The 17,534-nt window shown below is 50.3% G+C and overlaps 1 protein-coding gene across 1 annotated transcript in view; it reads right to left on the minus strand.

Annotated features, from left to right (window-relative positions):
- SLC1A2 (solute carrier family 1 member 2) overlaps positions 1-17,534 on the minus strand; it is a 53,759-nt gene that overhangs the window by 25,360 nt on the left and 10,865 nt on the right. The window contains exons 3-7 of the mRNA XM_054400046.1: positions 15,816-15,968; positions 14,531-14,781; positions 9,330-9,495; positions 4,733-4,859; positions 313-546 (exon numbers count right to left, since the gene is read on the minus strand). Of these exons, the coding sequence (XP_054256021.1) occupies positions 313-546; positions 4,733-4,859; positions 9,330-9,495; positions 14,531-14,781; positions 15,816-15,968 (931 nt within the window). The remainder of the gene's footprint in view (positions 1-312; positions 547-4,732; positions 4,860-9,329; positions 9,496-14,530; positions 14,782-15,815; positions 15,969-17,534) is intronic.

Raw genomic sequence — 17,534 nt, forward strand, 5'->3', positions numbered from 1 at the left:
ACAGCTTCCTAGCTGAGGAAACAAGTCCAAAGGTAACACCACAGTCTGCACAAAGCATTTGGCCAGGGCCAGAGAGGAAAACAAAAAGTGAATCTCCCAGCTCCCAGTAGCTGACTCTACAACCTCCCTAGAAAATCCCAAAAGTGCCAGGTTAGTTTTATTTCTTTCCCCAGGGTTGAGATTAAACTCAGGTTTTATTTCAGCAGCATCAGATGGCTTTTCAGTGAAGGTCAGAGCAGCAGCCCTGTTATCTCCAAACAGCAGCTAACCACCTACTGCAAGATAAAGCAGGCTGTTAAGTCTCAGGTGTACCTGGAAGCTGTGCCCAGTGCTGTAATCCACGCCTGGAAAATCCCAGCAAGGAAGGAAAATGGACTTTTTCTTGTAATCACAAAGTAGAGCAGAGGCAGGAAGATCCCTCCATGGATGAGAAGGCCCACAATCACAGTGACCATGTACATGCCAAGCTGCCTAGCAACTACTTCTAAGTCCTTGATGGCAATGATTTTCCCACAGATGAGGCAAGCAATGCCCAAAGGAGAATACCTGGAAAAGAGAACAAGCATAGGCAGGAGCAGTCTGTGTAGTGCAGCCATAAAAACTCATAGGATCACAGATTGGAAGGGACCTCCAGAGATCCTCCAGTCCAACTCCTCTGCCAGAGCAGGAGCACCCAGGGCAGGTCACACAGGAACACATCCAGGTGGGGTTGGAAAGTCTCCAGAGAAGGAGACTCCACAACCTCTCTGGGCAGCCTGCTCCAGGGCTCCAGCACCCTCACAGTCACAAAGTTTTCCCTTCTGTTCCTGTGGCACCTCCTCTGCTCCAGCTTGCCCCCAGTGCCCCTTGTGCTGTCCTTGGACATCCCTGAGCAGAGCCTGGCTCTGTCCTCCCCTCACTGCCCTGCACATCTTCATCCCCAGCAATGAGGGCAGCCCTCAGGCTCCTCTGCTCCAAGCTCCAGAGCCCCAAGCTCCCTCAGCCTGTCCTCACAGGGAGATGTTCCACTGCCTGCAGCAGCTTTGTGCCTCTGGGCTGGTCTCTCTCAGGCAGTTCCCTGAGGTCTTTCTTGACCTGATGTGCCCAGAACTGGACTTCAGACTCTCTTTCTGAATAGCTAAGTGCTTCATGTTTTCTGTAAGAAACATCTCCTGGTCTCCCAAGTGTTGTGCCCAAACCATGGAAAGCCCTCAGTCACTTGGCAAGGCCAATGATAAAATGGAGCTTTGCATGAGGAAGTTGATTTGTCTTTATGTGTGCACAGACAAATGCCTGCTGCTGGCACAGCAATGCTTTCAGTATTCTAGACAAGAGAGGAACAGGTGGAATTCCCAGCATCAATCTCCTTGGTCATGGAAAGAGAGAAATAAAAGGCTCCTCAGTAAAAAAGCAACCACTTGCAGTGGTTTTCTGGGAGCTTTTTCCCTGCCACTGCAACACTGACTGCTAGGGAAAATTTCCACTGTACTCCAGGTGGTATGGCTTGGGGTACTCCAACTGGTGCTGAGTGAAGTACAACTGAATTCTAGGTCTTGGAGTTAAGAGAGAGTAGTCACCATAGAGTCACAGAATGGTTTGGGTTGGAAGGGACCTTAAAGATCATCCAGTTTCCAGCTCCTGCCATGGGCAGGGACACCTCCCACCAGCCCAGGTTGCTCAAGGCCTCATCCAGCCTGCCCCTGAACACCTCCAGGGAGGGGGCAGCCACAGCCTCCCTGGGCAACCTGTTCCAGCGTCTCCCCATCCTCACTCTAAAGAACCTCTTCCTACTCTCCAGTCTCAATCTCCCTTTTTCCAGCTCAAAGCTATTGCTTCTCATCCTGTCACTCCCAGCCCTTGTCAAAAGTCCCTCCCCAGCTCTCCTGGAGCCCCTTCAGGTACTGCAAGACTGCTCTAAGATCTCCCTGAAGCCTTATCTTCTCCATGCTGAACAGCCCCAACTCTCAGCCTGTCCCCAAAGGAGAGGTTCTCCAGCCCTCTGATCATCTTGGTGGTCTCCTCTGGACCCTCTCCAGCAGCTCCATGTCCCTCTTATGCTGGGGGCCCTAGAACTGGAGGCAGTGCTGCAGATGAGGTCTGAGCAGAGCAGAGCAGAGGGGCAGAATCCCCTCCCTGTGCTGCTGCTCTCCCTGCTTTGGATGCAGCTCAGCACACAGCTGCCTGCTGGGCTGCCAGTGACCATTGCTGGCTCCTGGGGAGTTTGTCACCAACTGACACTCCCAAGGCCTTCTCCTCCATCCTGCTCTCATCCACTCCTCACCCAGCCTGGATCTGTGCTTGGGATTGCCCTGACCCTCTCTCTGTAGAGCCAAGAGCAGCAGGTTACTATAACTATGGAAAGCAGCAGGGCTCTGTGAATAAACCCAACAGTGTTCATGCAGCAAGTGCACCTGCAGAAAAGCAGAAGCATAAGAGGAATGTGAAGTCATTGCCTGAAGTCATTGCTTCAGGTCCTTCCTTTTTGTTCTCCACACTTCCACATCACTGCTGCTGTCTGCATCACTCTTGCACAACAGCCTCCAGTGGGGGCAGCCTCAATGCTGCAGGCAGCCTGCTGTGGAGGGCACAGCATCACAGACTGCTTTGGGTGGGAGGGGAACTTTGAAAGCTCATCTAGTGTCAGAGTCCCAGAGAGCCTGACCTCCAATGCTACCAGGGATGGGACATCCACCACCCCTCTGGGCAGAGAGTCCTGTGTCCATCTCGAGCCTTGGAGAAGAGGCCTTGCACCTCAGGAACTCAGTTCCAGGGACAGCAGGGGCTTGTGGGGAGCAATGAGCCATGGCACATGTGTCCATAGGATCATAGGATGTTAGGGGTTGGAGGGGACCTTCAAAGATCATCAAGTCCAACCCCCTGCCAGAGCAGGACCAGAGAACCCAGCACAGGTCACACAGGAACACATCCAGACAGGGCTGCAAAGGCTCCAGAGAAGGAGACTCCACAACCTCTCTGGGCAGCCTGTTCCAGTGCTCTGGGACCCTCACAGTGAAGAAGTTCTCCCTTGTGTTGAGGTGGACCCTCCTGTGTTGCAGTTTGCATCCACTGCCCCTTGCCCTATCAAGGTGTATTGGAGTGACTTAGTTCTGCTCAGAGCCCTGGCAAATGCAAAACACAGCAGCCCCATGCCAAATGTAACAATGCCTGTTCATCCTCTGACAAACTGGGCTGGTGTGATACGGCCACACTTGGCACTGCAGACAAAGAGCTCTGGGGAAGCCCTCAGAAGAAACAGATCAGAAAAAAAAAAACAACAAAACAAAAAACCAACAAACTGAGAGTCCCCTTCCAAAAATGCAAAGGAAGGCTCAGTCTTAACTGGGTGAACTCACTCCCTGGAAGGCAAGCCAGGCCCCATTATTCTGAGTGGACATACTTCAAAACCAGGACAGATACCTCACAAAATGACAGAATGTCAGGGGCTGGAAGAGACCTCCAGAGAGCATCCAGTCCAACCCCCCTGCCAGAGCAGGAGCACCTAGAGCAGGTCATACAGGAACACAGCCAGGTGGGTCTTGAATATCTCCAGAGAGGGAGACTCCACAACACCCCTGGGTAGCCTTTTCCAGTGTTCCCTCACCTCTTGTGGCAAGGTTGCAAGCCCTAGAGGCTGCAGAAATTCTGGGTTGAGGGAGCACACAGCACCACTGGAATTTTTTCTAGTGGTAAAGTGTTTTATACAGAAGAAAGTGAAGGCTTCTTTGCAAATATAGCTCCTAGCTAGCAGCCTAGGATGTTGGCCAGAAAGCAAATCACATCCTGGGCTGCATCAAAAGAAGTGTGGCCTGCAGGTCAAGGGCCCCACTCTGCTGAGACCCCACCTGGAGTACTGCATCCAGTTCTGGAGCCCCTAATACAAGAAGGATCTGGAGGTGCTGGAAGGTGTCCAGAGAAGGGCCATGAGGATGAGCAGAGGGCTGGAGCTGCTCTGCTCTGGAGACAGACTGAGAGAGTTGGGGTTGTGCAGTCTGGAGAAGAGAAGGCTCCCAGGAGACCTTCTTGTGGCCTCCAGGATCTGAAGTGAGCTGCAAGAAAGCTGGGGAGGGACTTTTGAGGGTGTCAGGGAGTGATAGGACTGGGGGGAATGGAACAAAATTAGAAGTGGGGAGATTCAGATTGGATGTTAGGAAGAAATTCTTTCCCATGAGGGTGGTGAGAGACTGGAAGAGGTTGCCCAGGGAGGTGGTGGAAGCCTCATCCCTGGAGGTTTTTGCAGCCAGGCTGGATGTGGCTGTGAGCAACCTGCTGTAGTGTGAGGTGTCCCTGGCCATGGCAGGGGGGTTGGAACTGTCTGAGCCTTGAGGTCCCTTCCAACCCTAACAACTCTATGGTTCTATGACGCCAACCTCCCAGGAAGATGTGGATGTTCTTATGTGAGACATTCTTGCTTGCTTAGGTGGCCTCCTATGTGATAACCTTTCAGAATCACAGTGGCATCCGAAGACCTTTGCTGGTACCTCTGTGTGTGTGTTGGGTTTCAGCAAGCAAAGAATGGAATCCCTCCAAACTGAGGCCCAAATAATCCTCACCAGACAGAACTAAAGCTGCTGTGGTTCTAACACACTTGTCCTGGCTTTGAAGAATGAACTGATTGCATTGTTCACCATACAAACCACACTCATTAGATGCTATATTAAGGTTTTATGAGGGTTGTTGAAATCAGTTTGGTTTTGTTTGGGGTTTTGGGTTCCCCCCCCCCCCCTTCTTCTAGAAGCTGGAATGTCAAACTTACCACATGATCATGGTTACTAACTTCATAACAATCTCATTCAGGATGTTGAAGAAATCCACCATCATCTTGGCTTGTTCTCCCATTTTCCCCATAGCAATGCCAAAAGCAATAAAGAATCCTATCAAACCTGTTGGGGGGGAAAAAATGGCAAGACAAAAACCCATCAAGTAAAAAACATGGATTTGGGGAAGTTTTTGCAGCTAGTCAGTAGCTCAGTACCACCTTGCACAACTACAGTGGATCACACAGCTCTGGAGACCCTTTAATATGGACTTACTCTTGGTTTCATGATCACATTCAGAATTTCTTTTAGTCTCCACTGTTTTTCTCAATTCTAATTTCACAGCCCAACTACGGTTTTGTTCTTTTTGTGTCCTGAACTGATCCAATCATCAAGAAAAAAAAAAAAAAAACAAAAAAACCCAACCCAAACCAAAACCCCTCTACCACGAGCTCCTCAGTGCCATACAGCTGTGAGGAAGCTCACAGTCCCTGGGAAACAGGAGAGGCAACCCAGTGCTGTACCACCACTCTTCTTTGTTCCTAAAACAGGCACTAGAGACCAAGAGCATTTCTCTTCAGCTTCACAAAAGTCCTCTGACAGATTCAACCTACAGACCCCATCAGTCCTGACTGCAGGCAAAGGCAAAAGCAGCCCCAGAAGAGGACTTCTACAGGCCTGGAGTATCCCAGTGAAAGGAAGAAGGTTGGCAGTGGGAGGAGAAGCTGTTGCCCTGTGAGCTAACCCATAGGACTCCTCTTTGAAAGTGCCTATCTGTGGACACAGAGCCATGGACTTCAACACAAGTAGGAACATTTGGCTCCAAAATGCCATGGCTAAGGTGTGAAAAAGCAGCCCAGTGCCCCTGGCATGTGTTCCTTTGGAGCTGACCTTGGCCATCCAGCAATCTTCAGTGTCTGGAATGGGATGATTAACTGATACTGAGGGAGAGCTTTGAATCTTCAGCCACTCTTTGAGCTTAAACTTCCAGTCATGATGTGAGTTCAGTATTTTAACAAAGGTGTGAACTCAGCTGGAAACTTCCTAAGGAAAACCCCATCAGGGCACAACAAGCATTCAGGAGAAGGGAATTTCAGCTGCCAGGAGTCTGAGAAAAGACTGCCCCATAGCCTCATGCTGGGTTTAGCAACCAGACTCCGTTGGTTTTTTTCCTCCTAGGTATTAAGTAATTCTACAGCACCAAGCTGTCTTTGTTGGGCCACTTGAATAGGGAAGTGAAGTCTATGCTTCTGTGCTGCAGAGCAGAGAGAAATGATGAAAAGCTTTTCAAGCCAAAGACCAAGCAGCTTCCAGGAACTCAGAGTGCCATCAGAAACTGTTAGTAGGTGGTTTTGTCCCCTAGCTCCAAACAAGCTGCTGGATTAGTCATAAAAGAGTCAAGCTGGTTCACATTCACAGGAATTTGCCTGGCTTATACAGTTTATGCAAGCTGGATGCCAACTCCCCAGCCTTTTCACTTGCTTTTTTGATTCAAAAGTAAACCCCACCAAACCCAACCAAAAAAAACCCAACATTTGAGAGTCATTGGTCAAAATGCTACAGCAACCTCCACCCCCTACAACCCTCCCTTCATGGAGGGATTGTATTCAGTCTCCTAGCTCTCTTCTCAGCCATGCCAGACCCTGCACACACACACACACACACACACAAAAAGCCCAGCACTGATCACATCTTTTGATCAGAAATACTGTTTCATTTTAATGCAGGAGCAGAGCTCCAGGACAGCAAAAAAGTAGGTGAGGAAAACAGCACAAGCAGAGAGCTGCTGCCTCACAGGGTGCCAAATGCCAGTTTGCAGCTCTGAAAGCAAGCAGCTCCTCTGCCCACAGGTGCTGAACGGGAGGAGAAGGAGCTGTGGAGGCAGGCAGAGCACAGTGGCTCCTGGCTCTTGCAGGGCAGGCTGCTTCCCAGGGAAACAAATCCTCTCTGGGCAGCTTTTCCCGGTGCTGCAGCCACTGCCAACCAACCCCACAAGTGCTGGAGAAGCTCTGCAGGCAAAGCAGCCACTGTGTCAGCAGCTGTGAGGAGCCTGTAAGGGGCCATTTGCCCCTGGAAAGGGCTGGCCTCCTGGTCAGATGAAGCAGTGGCATAGGTGCTGCCACATCCTGTCCCACTTTGAGGGTGGCATCTATGAACATGGGTGACAGCTTCAGCCCAGCTGCCACAGATCACAGACCAACAGGATGCTTCAGGTTGGAAAAGACCTTTAAGATCATGGAGTCCAACCATGATCTAAGCCTACCAAGCCTTGTGCTGAGCATAGGAACCTGCCAGTGCAGGCATGCCAGTGAGGGTACAAACTGAGGGCTTAATGTGGGACTGACTTCACCCACATGCAGAAAGAAAGAAGGTGAAGTGGGAGCACTCCTACTGGGACTCCTATTGGGAACAACCCAGCTCAGATTCCTCAGGGGGGTGGGTAAAGCACTGCCTCCTGAAGCTCTCCCTCAGTGTTTTGCCAGTACCTGCCAGGAGCAGCCTAAGGAGGCTACTTCTAGGTCGAGAGGGTGTTGTGGGTACCTCCCAGAGTGCTGCAGTTAACAGCAGCAGAGCTGGCAAGGCAGACTGATTCCCTGGCTCCTATGCTGCAGATGGATTGTGGTGGTTTCAGGCTGTGCCTTGAAGCTTTGGGTTGGAGAATCATGGAGTCCAACCATGATCGAAGCCTACCAAGCCTGGTGCCAAGCATATGAATCTGCCAGTGTAGGTACAAACTGAGGGCTTAATTTGGGACTGACTTCACCCACATGCAGAAAGAAAGAAGGTGAAGTGGGAGCACTCCTGCCTGGGCTGAGTGCCTGGCACAGAGGAGAAGACAGAGGTGCTGTGGGAAGCGGTTCCGTGCCCCCTGCCCCAGCCTGAACAAGTGCTTCAGGAAGGGGTGGGAGATAGGCAAAGCCTTCCTGCCACCCCCATTTACTGGCTTGTCCAGACAGGATGGCATGACAGCTGGTAAAGGTCAGCAGCCAAAACGAGAGGAGGAGGGAGCTGTGAGTCAGAGATGTGTCAGGGCTTTCCGGGATCTTTTGGGTGGTGCAGCTCACACCCCACCTCTCACTGCAGGCTCTCCAGTTCAGTGTGCCCCAGGACTGGGAACAGCCCAGCTCAAATTCCTCAGGGGGTGGGTAAAGCACTGCCTCCTGAAGCTTTCCCTCAGTGTTTTGCCAGTACCTGTCAGGAGCAACCTAAGGAGGCTGCTTCTAGGTCGAGAGGGTGGTGTGGGTACCTCCCAGGGTGCTGCAGCTAACAGCAGCAGAGCTGGCAAGGCAGACTGATGCCCTGGCTCCTCTGCTGCAGTTGGACTGTGGTGGTTTCAGACTGTGCCTTGAGAACTTTCCACAGATCTTGAACAGAAAGTGGTAGAATGTAAAGAAATTACCATTGGATGTAAAAAGGAAAGTAATGATAAGTCCTAAACTTGGATAGAATACCAACAAAGTTGGTTGAGACTAACTTTCTTTCTCTTTTTTTTCAGCTTCCTCACTCTAGGAGATCATAGAATCATAGAATCAGTCAGGGTTGGAAGGGACCACAAGGATCATCCAGTTCCAACCCCCCTGCCATGGGCAGGGACACCTCACACTAGATCAGGCTGGCCAGAGCCTCATTCAGCCTGGCCTTAAACACCTCCAGGGATGGAGCCTCAACCACCTCCCTGGACAACCCATTCCAGGCTCTCGCCACTCTCATGGGGGAGAACTTCTTCCTTATGTCCAGCCTGAATCTCCCCACTTCCAGCTTTATTCCATTCCCCCCAGCCCTATCACTACCTGACATCCTAAAAAGTCCCTCCCCAGCTTTCTTGTAGCCCCCTTCAGATACTGGAAAGCCACAATAAGGTCACCTCAGAGCCTTCTCTTCTCCAGACTGAACAGCCCCAACTCTTTCAGTCTGTCCTCATAGGAGAGGTGCTCCAGCCCTCTGCTCATCCTGGTGGCCCTTCTCTGGACACCTTCCAGCATGTCCATATCCCTCTTGTAATAGGGGCTCCAGAACTGGATGCAGTACTCCAGGTGGGATCTCACCAGAGCTGAGTAGAGGGGCATTTGGCTTGGCTTTGCTGACCTTGGCTGTGTTCTTTGTTGTGGCTGAGTATCTTAACAAACAACTCCCTGCTCTTTCTCTTGTCCCTTTTGTGTACAGGGGGGTAGAGGGAATGGGGCAGGGAGTGGAGGAGCTGTTGGTAGCTGCCCTGGTTTTGCCCAGGTGGGTTCTTGTGCTGCTTATCAATTGTAAACACCTGTAAATATTGTGTGTTTTGTACATACTCATTGCACTTCATTTTAGATTGTAGTTTTGCTTGTCAATAACAGCTTCATTTGCTTCCAACTGAGCTGGCCTGGCAATCTAATGTTGGGAATTTGCAACCCACCACACAGATTTCCAGTAAGCAGGTGAGATTCTCATCTCAGACACCAGTGAGCAGGCAGCAGGCGATGGCTCTTGCCCATTAACCTGGGGAGACTAAACTTCCACTGGAGAGCAGATCAGCCAGCACTGGCTCACCAGTCCCAGCCTAAAGCTTGTCACACAGGCAGGACACACACACATCTGACAGGCAGAAAGGTTTCCTACCCAGCACGTTCATGCCATCCTTAAACTCCAGGCCTTTCTTAATCACCAGCTGGGCTTCTGGTGCCTCACGCACCGTCTCGTTCAGCAGGGCAAAAGCAGAGTCAGTGACATTGGGTGGCTCCTCCACGGGGGGTGGCACCAGTACCTTCTTGGTGACAGTTTGGATCTGAAGGTAAACAAAAAGGGAGGAAGAACAATAGAAACAGAGTGAATATAACCCATGTGGGAGAGCAAGGAATAGGAAGTAATCACAAAATCGCAGAATTACTGAGGCTGGACAAGACCTCTGAGATCATCCAGTCCAGCCCATCACCTGACATCAGCTAACCCATGCCACCAAGTGCCACAGCCAAGCTTTTCTTAGAGACCTCCAGTGATGGTGACTCCACCACCTCCCTGGGCAGTCCATCCCAGTGCCCAATCAGCCTCTCTGTGAGGAAGTGCTTCCTAATATCCAACCTAACCCTCCCCTGGCACAGCTTCAGGCCATGCCCTCTTGTCCTGTCACTGGTTGCCTTGGAGAAGAGCCTGACCCCCACCTGACTAGGTAGTTGTAGAGAGTGCTAAGGTCCCCTCTAAGTCTCCTCTTCTCCAGGCTGAACACCCCCAGCTCCCTCAGCCTTTCCCCATCAGACTTTCCCTCCAGCCCCCTCAGCAGTCTCATTGCTCTCCTCTGGACCTGCTCCAGCACCTCAAATCCTTCCTGAAGTGAGGGGCCCAGAGCTGCAGACAGTCCTCAAGGTGAGACCTCACCAGTGCTGAGCCCAGAGGCAGAATTACATCCCTAGTAAAAGCAATCTCCACATGAAATTCCAGGGAACTATATTTTTAAAAGATTTGGCATGCATTCCACAACCTCTTAGCCCCTCTTCCAAAAATAAGTTTGTTTCTCAACAGTTCCAAGCGTCACAAAGTCCTGGGAGTCTTCCTCACGACTCTAGTGTGAAAGGCATGGCAAATACTTGCTCCTCCCCACCAAGGATGCCTCCCTCATGTTACAGGTGGCCCCTTTGTCCAGATGCTTCCCAAGTGCTGCTTTACCAATTGTACCTCACCTGGCAATGCCATTTGTTCAGCACCAACAGGCAGCTGCTCCTCAGATCAGCCACAACAGCAGCTCTGCACTTCAGGCTTGCCCTTCAGGATGGGCCACCCAGCTCAGGTTTAGCACAGAATTTTAGCACAGAATCAACCAGGTTGGAAGAGACCTCCAAGGTCATCAAGTCCAACTGATCACCCAACCCTAACTAATCAACCAGACCATGGCACTAAGTGTCTCATCCAGTCCTTTTTAAACACCTCCAGGGCCATGGACCCCACCACCTCCCTGGGCAGCACATTCCAATGACCAATCTCTCTTTCTGGGAAGAACTTCTTTCTAAGGTCAAGCCTAAACTTCTCCCTGCACAGCTTGAGACTGTGTCCTCTTGTTCTGGTGCTGGTTGCCTGGGAGAAGAGCCCAACCCCCACCTGGCTACAACCTCCCTTCAGGCAGTTGTAGACAGCAATGAGGTCTCCCCTGAGCCTCCTTTTCTCCAGGCTAAACACCCCCAGCTCCCTCAGCCTCTCCTCACAGGGCTTGTGTTGGTACTGTTTGATAGTGAACTTGAATCCAACACTTGGTACCTCTCCATTGTGCTTGGTGACTGCAAGAGCTCTGAGTGGAAGCCACTCTGTGCCCTGAGCTCTCTCATTAACCATATTGCACTAAGGTATCAGAGCTGCCAGATGGTGCTCCAGCAAATCTGACCACCTCAGTGAAGGAGACATCAGCATCACCCCTCCTGGCAGTTGAAAAGCAGCATCAAGTCAAAGCTAGAAAGGAATGGTAGGGGAGGAAATGGGCTTGAGTTTACAGCTAGGCATAAAAAAAAAAGAGAGGAGGGAGTGGAAAAAGAGATTTGTGACTTGCTGCTGTTAGAAGGGAAGCTTTCCTCCCACTTCACACCCTGAGCTTTTCCTGCTTCATCGTGGCTCTGTAACAGATGAAATTGCCAGGGAGCTCTCAGTGTTTTGCCACGGTTTGCCACCTGCTCCCTGTTTCCTGGTTCCTAGAAACACCTTTGAGCAAGGCCTCAGAAAGGATGCATCAGCCTTGCACAGAGCATTTGCACCTCTTGGCTGAGGAGACACACATGGCAGGACTGTGGACGGTGAGCCAGCTTTGAGCCGTGGCTTTTCAACCCATACAGCTTCTGCCTTTCAGAACCTGCTAAGTCTAGAGAGGGGGATGCAGGCAGAAAACCTGCAGAGCTCTGTGTAAGAAACTCTTCAGCTGTCTTGAAGCATCTTTCTCAGACTTAAATTTTATCTGAGGGATGTTTGCTGGCACAGTTGTTCGTTCGTTTGTTTGTTGTTTATATGAGTTACCCAGAACGTGAAAACAAAAGCCCAGAATTTGAACTTGAAACATTAGACTCCACACAATCACAAATTCCACTGCAGGCACTTAATTCCACTGCAGGCACTCAAGTCAAAGGTCCTCAGCCTTTCTTTGCACAGGCACCAAAAAAGCCGAGCCTGACATGGTTTAGATTCTGACAACAACATCTGAGGCCAGAAGACACCAGGGGGGTTGGAACTGGATGAGCCTTGTGGTCCCTTCCAACCCTGACTGATTCTATGATTCTATGATCTTTGCTCTGCTGAGACCTCACCTCCAATCCTGCCTCCAGCTCTGGTGTCCCCAGCATGAGAAAGACACAGAGCTGTTGGAGAGAGTCCAGAGGAGGCCACAAAGATGATCCAAGGGCTGGAGCAGCTCTGCTCTGAGGACAGGCTGAGGGAGCTGGGGGTGTTCAGCTTGGAGAAGAGAAGGCTCCAGAGGGACCTTAGAGCTGCCTTCTAACAGCTGAAGGGATCCTACAGGAAGGCTGCAGAGGGACTTTTCCTGAGTGTGTCAGTGTGAGCAAGGAAAAATTAAAAAGACAGTTTCAAACCATCACAATGAGGGTTTCCAGACACAGGACAAGGGGGAAGAGTTTGAAGGTGAGGGAGGGCAGGGTTAGCCTGGAGCTGAGGAAGAAGTTCTTCAGGATGAGGGTGGTGAGACTCTGGAACAGGCTGCCCAGGGAGGTTGTGGATGCCTCTTCCCTGGTGATGTTCAAGGCCAGGTTGGATGAAGCCTTGAGCAGCTGAGTCTAGTTGAGAGGTGTCCCTGCCCATGGCAGGAGGTTGGAGGAGATGAGCTCTGAAGACCCTTCCAATCTCAGCCATTGTATCACCATCATCATTCAGAACCACACAAATGTCACAGTCCTATTTTGAGATGCCATGCCCCTCCTCTTTCATGGCACATTGCATCCTGAGTCCCTGCTGCAATAGCTGTTCTCAGTAGAAATGAAGACTTTCCTGTGGACCACACAAAAATTCAAGAGACATCAAAATCCCCCAGGGGTTCAGAGTTCAGTCTGCACATCACAAGTGACCCCTTTCACTGCTTTCTGCCTGTCAACCTGCCCCACAGCCCATGGCTACTCACTCCAGCTCCTGGGCACCCTTCACAAACCACCCTTCACAGAATTCCTGCAAAAAATGGTTTCCTCCTAATGCAACCTGCAAACACTGAACGGTCATGGAAGGAGTCCATAGAAAATGAAGGAAGAGAAACCAAATGTTGACACTATTAAGAAGAGTTAGTTTTCCTCCTAAGGAGAGAGGTGAGTAGAGCCCTAAATCCTTAGGAGTTAAAGGCAGGCAGAAGGCACTAAGTTCCATCAGGAAAGGAGAATGTGCAAGTGAAAGGTGGCTTTGTGGCAGAGGCTGTCACTGGCAGTTAGTTTGGAATCTGATACAACTGAACATTGGAAAGCCACAAAACTCACTACCTTTTTTGACTTAGGTATTAAAAAAACCCCAAACAATCAATGCAATTGGTGACTCCTAACCAGTGAAGCACCCTGAACACAGAGAGAAAAAAAAGTCATGTAAAGGCTCCAAGAAAGCCATCTGACACAGGTAACTTCATTCCTATTTCTCCTCCTTTCCATCCCTTTGTTGATGGAAACATCAACATGATGGAAAGATCTTTGACCACTTTCAACTGGCCAGAAATTGACTACTCCTCTCTTCCACAGCTCAGAGAAGGGAAAGGAAAAACCCTCAGCACCCTGCTCTCCCCTCAACTCAACTCTGCAAACATCCACTTCTCATCCCATGTGATCTTTAGCTGCTGACAGGGCTGACATCCCCAGGAGGGTTTGGCAGTACTAAGAATGTCCTCTCTCCAAACCCCTCAGGAGCAGACCTTTTTTTTTAATGTGGAAGTCTATGGAAGAAGTGAAGCAATCCATGCCCTTTTGGCAGCTTAGGTTGCCCTCCATTCTCTCCCCCCATCCCTCATGGCCTCTTCACTTTATTCTTTGGCCATAACCACAGATTCCCATTTCACATGAGAACATTCAAGAACAAGTTTGGCACAAAACCTGTCCCATCACAATAAAAAAACCCCACAACAAAACACCCCACACAAGGTCTGCATTACTGCTAACAATTTAGTTGCATGGAAAAGCATCACAGGCAGCATAAATGTGCTTCAGCAGAAATCAGGAAGCATTTTTTTTTCCCCAGTTGTTTTTTTCCCCTCCAAGTGAAGCTGTTTTGATTAAGCAGTGGTGGAAAGTTTTTTAGGCAAAGTCATCTACCTACAAAACAATCAACACATGGTGCAAGCACCTTCCTGTCCCAGTTTGCTTCAAACTTGGCCTGACAGAGGCACCTGTAGGTGTGCCAGCCACTAGGCTGGGCTCCTAATGCAGCAAGAGAAGTTAGGGAAGGCTGGATTTGGGGGGGACATAGGCTACCAGCTGGAATGCAGAGCATCCATCCATTACACACAGGGCACTGCTAACCCATCAGCTCTGGAACTGACAAGCAAGATCAAACTCAGCTTGGTGGAAGGCCCTATCATGCAGCAGCTGCTCAACCCCAAGCCAGCATCCACAGCTGCAGATTGCAAGAAAAATAAAGTGAAACTAAGCTTACTTAATAACCAAAACCCAGCTTCTTGCAACAAACCCTAGGAATATAAATCACAACTCCAACACAAACCAAAGCAGCTCCAAAGAATACTCCTTCATTTCCCTGTGCAACAAGCAAGACTTGTATTCCTCTTTGCTGGCATTCACCTAAACAATGGCATTAACTGCAGACATTTCTGGTAAGCAAAAGTTGAAGCACTGCCAAGGAGCAGAAGGATTTACCTGCTGAAAGCATGCTTGGACTAGATTTTCAGGGAACAGGTTTCGGATCAGGTCCAGAAAAGCATCCAGACTGGATACTTCATCATTCTTCTTCCCTTGGCCAAGCTGTTTCTTGAGTTTTGGATTCCCTGGATGGATGGCTAAGACCAGAATCACTCCCAGCACAGCAGCAATGATGGTGGTGGACATGTAGTAGATCATGGCTCGTGTACCCAACCGGCCACTTGCTTTAGCATCCAAACCAGACAGTCCTGCAGGTGATTTGATTGTAAGAAACAAAGAAATACATTGAGGCTCAATGCCTAGTTCAATAATGATCAATCATTTGCACAGCTCAATGACTGCCTACAGGTGCCCACTGTTAGCCTTGTGAAATACTCACCACTAGATAGGTTACTGAAACTTCTACATCCAGTCCTCGTGTGAACAATGTCTGCTGCTGTTGATTTGGAGGGAAACAGTGCAAGGTCCTGCACCTAGGTTGGGGCAATCCTAGAGATCAGTCCAGGCTGGGGGATGATGAGATTGAGAGCAGCCCTGCAGAGAAGGACTTGGGATGCTGGTGGGGGAGAAGCTGGACAGGAGGCAGCAGTGTGAGCTTGCAGCACAGAAGGCCAATGGCAGCCTGGGCTGCATCCAAAGCAGCATGGCCAGAGATGGGAGAGAGGATTCTGCCCCTCTGCTCTGCTGAGACCTCACCTGCAGTGCTGTGTCCAGCTCTGGAGCCCTCCACACAGCAAGGACATGGACATGATGGAGAGGCTCCAGAGGAGGCCACCAAGATGATCAGGGGGCTGGAGCAGCTCTGCTGTGAGGACAGGCTGAGGGAGCTGGGGGTGTTCAGCCTGGAGAAGAGAAGGCTGCAGGCAGACCTAAGAGCAGCCTGCCAGGACCTGAAGGGGGCTCCAAGAAGGCTGCAGAGGGACTGTTTGCAAAGGCCTGCAGGGACAGGACCAGGGACAATGGTTTGAAATGAGAGCAGAGCAGATTGAGATTGGATGTGAGCAACAAGTTCTGCACCAGGAAGGTGCTGGGACACTGCAACAGGTTGTCCAGGAGGTGGCTGAGGTGTTATGCTTGGAGATATTCAAGGCTGTGAGCAACCTGCTGTAGTGGAGGATGTCCTTGCTGACTGCATGGGGTTTGGACTGGACGCCCTTTGGAGGTCCCTCCCAACCCAAACCATTCTATGATTCTCTGCTTCTACTCTTCCTACCTGACAAAAAGAAAACCAGGTGATATCTGTAGCAAGCATCTTAAAGTATTTATGGCAGCTAGATCTTACCTGTGATTAAACTGGAGATAATTAAAGGGAGGATCAGCATTTTTAGCATCCTCATGAGTATATCTCCTGGGAAGGCTATCAACATGATGATGTCAGGATCAATAGGCGTCGCTAGCCGCAGAAGGCCCCCACACACTGCACCCAGGATGACACCTGGAAGAAGAAGAAGAAGAAACAAGAGAAGGAAGCTAAAATAAATGTACCTGAGTGCACATTGAATACCCAGCACAACAGCCTGGAACAGGAACAGTTCCCCCTGGGCAGCAGATTTTTGGCACAGAGACAGTGGGTGGAAGGCTGAGCCCTCTGGTTTAATTCCAGGCTGTACCATGTCTACAATGTGGTGCTGAGGGCCATGGCTCAGCACCAGCCTTGGAAGAGTTAGATGCTGGTTGGACTCAATGATCTTAAAGGGCTTTTCCAACCCAACCCATTCTGTCATTCTATAATTGAGGAGAAGAGCTCCTGCTGTAGAATCTTCTGCCAGCTGAGCTTACACCTGATGTCCTGATCTGCTTCTCCTCCAAACTACAATGCTTGCCATTCACTTATTCTGTGCAGGCCTTGCAATACACTGAGGGACAGTCAGATCTCCTTCTGAGCACCATTCTGCAGCTGGCAAAATGGAGGCACCAAGAGGTGCAGCAACATAAATGAGGCCCTTGCAGAACCAAGGGAAGAGCCAAGACGGGACCCAGCTCTTCGGAGGGTGAGCATCAGCAAAACCTCGCAGGAAAGCTGGAATGTTCTTGTGAGGAAAAGAGTTTCCAGTTTCCTTTGGGAGGTTTTGGAAGGGAATTACCTGCTCTGGAATATTGCACAGAGTGCTGAAGAAAATGCCATGCTTTGTCCTCGCTTCTATTACCCCTTCCCTTTGACAGGCTGCACCCTGCTCTTTGTGCTAACCTTCTGCAGCCACAAACCAGCCCTGCACTGTATCTGGCTTTGCATGGTGACAACAACTGAGCCCCTCTGTCAGCAGGCTCTCAGAGCATAGGCTGGGGAAGGACAGTCACACAGAGAAGCACAGAACCACACAATCAGCCAGGTTGGAAGAGACCTCCAAGATCACCAAGTCCAACTGATCACCCAACCCTAACTAATCAACCATTCAGCCTCATTCAGTCTCAAACACCTCCAGGGACATCGACTCCACCACCTCCTTGGGCAGCCCATTCCAGTGGCCAATCTCTCTGTCTGGGAATAACTTCTTTCTAAGATCAAGCCTAAACTTAGAATCATAGAATCAGTCAGGGTTGGAAGGGACCACAAGGAGCATCCAGTTCCAACCCCCCTGCCATGGGCAGGGACACCTCACACTAGATCAGGCTGGCCAGAGCCTCATCCAGCCTGGCCTTAAACACCTCCAGGGATGGGAGGTGCACAGCTTGAGACTGTGTCCTCTTGTTCTGTTGCTGGTTGTCTGGGAGAAGAAACCAACCCCCACCTGGCTACAACCTCCCTTCAGGGAGTTGTAGACAGCAATAAAGCCTCCCCTGAGCCTCCTCCCTCTCAGTCTCTGTGAATGGGCATTTTATGGTTACATCTAGGATGCCTTTGCTTTCCTGATCCCAAGCCTGATTCTCAAGTGTAATAAAACCTCAGAGCAAAGCCCAGGTCGTCATTTTCCAGCAGCTCTGACTCTTCAAAGTATCAGTTTGACACCATGGAAAATATATCTGCCTTTAAAACTTTCTCTGGAAGCACGGCAGGCTCCTT

Source organism: Indicator indicator, chromosome 4, assembly GCF_027791375.1.
Source record: "Indicator indicator isolate 239-I01 chromosome 4, UM_Iind_1.1, whole genome shotgun sequence".
NCBI classification, from domain to species: Eukaryota; Metazoa; Chordata; class Aves; order Piciformes; family Indicatoridae; genus Indicator; species Indicator indicator.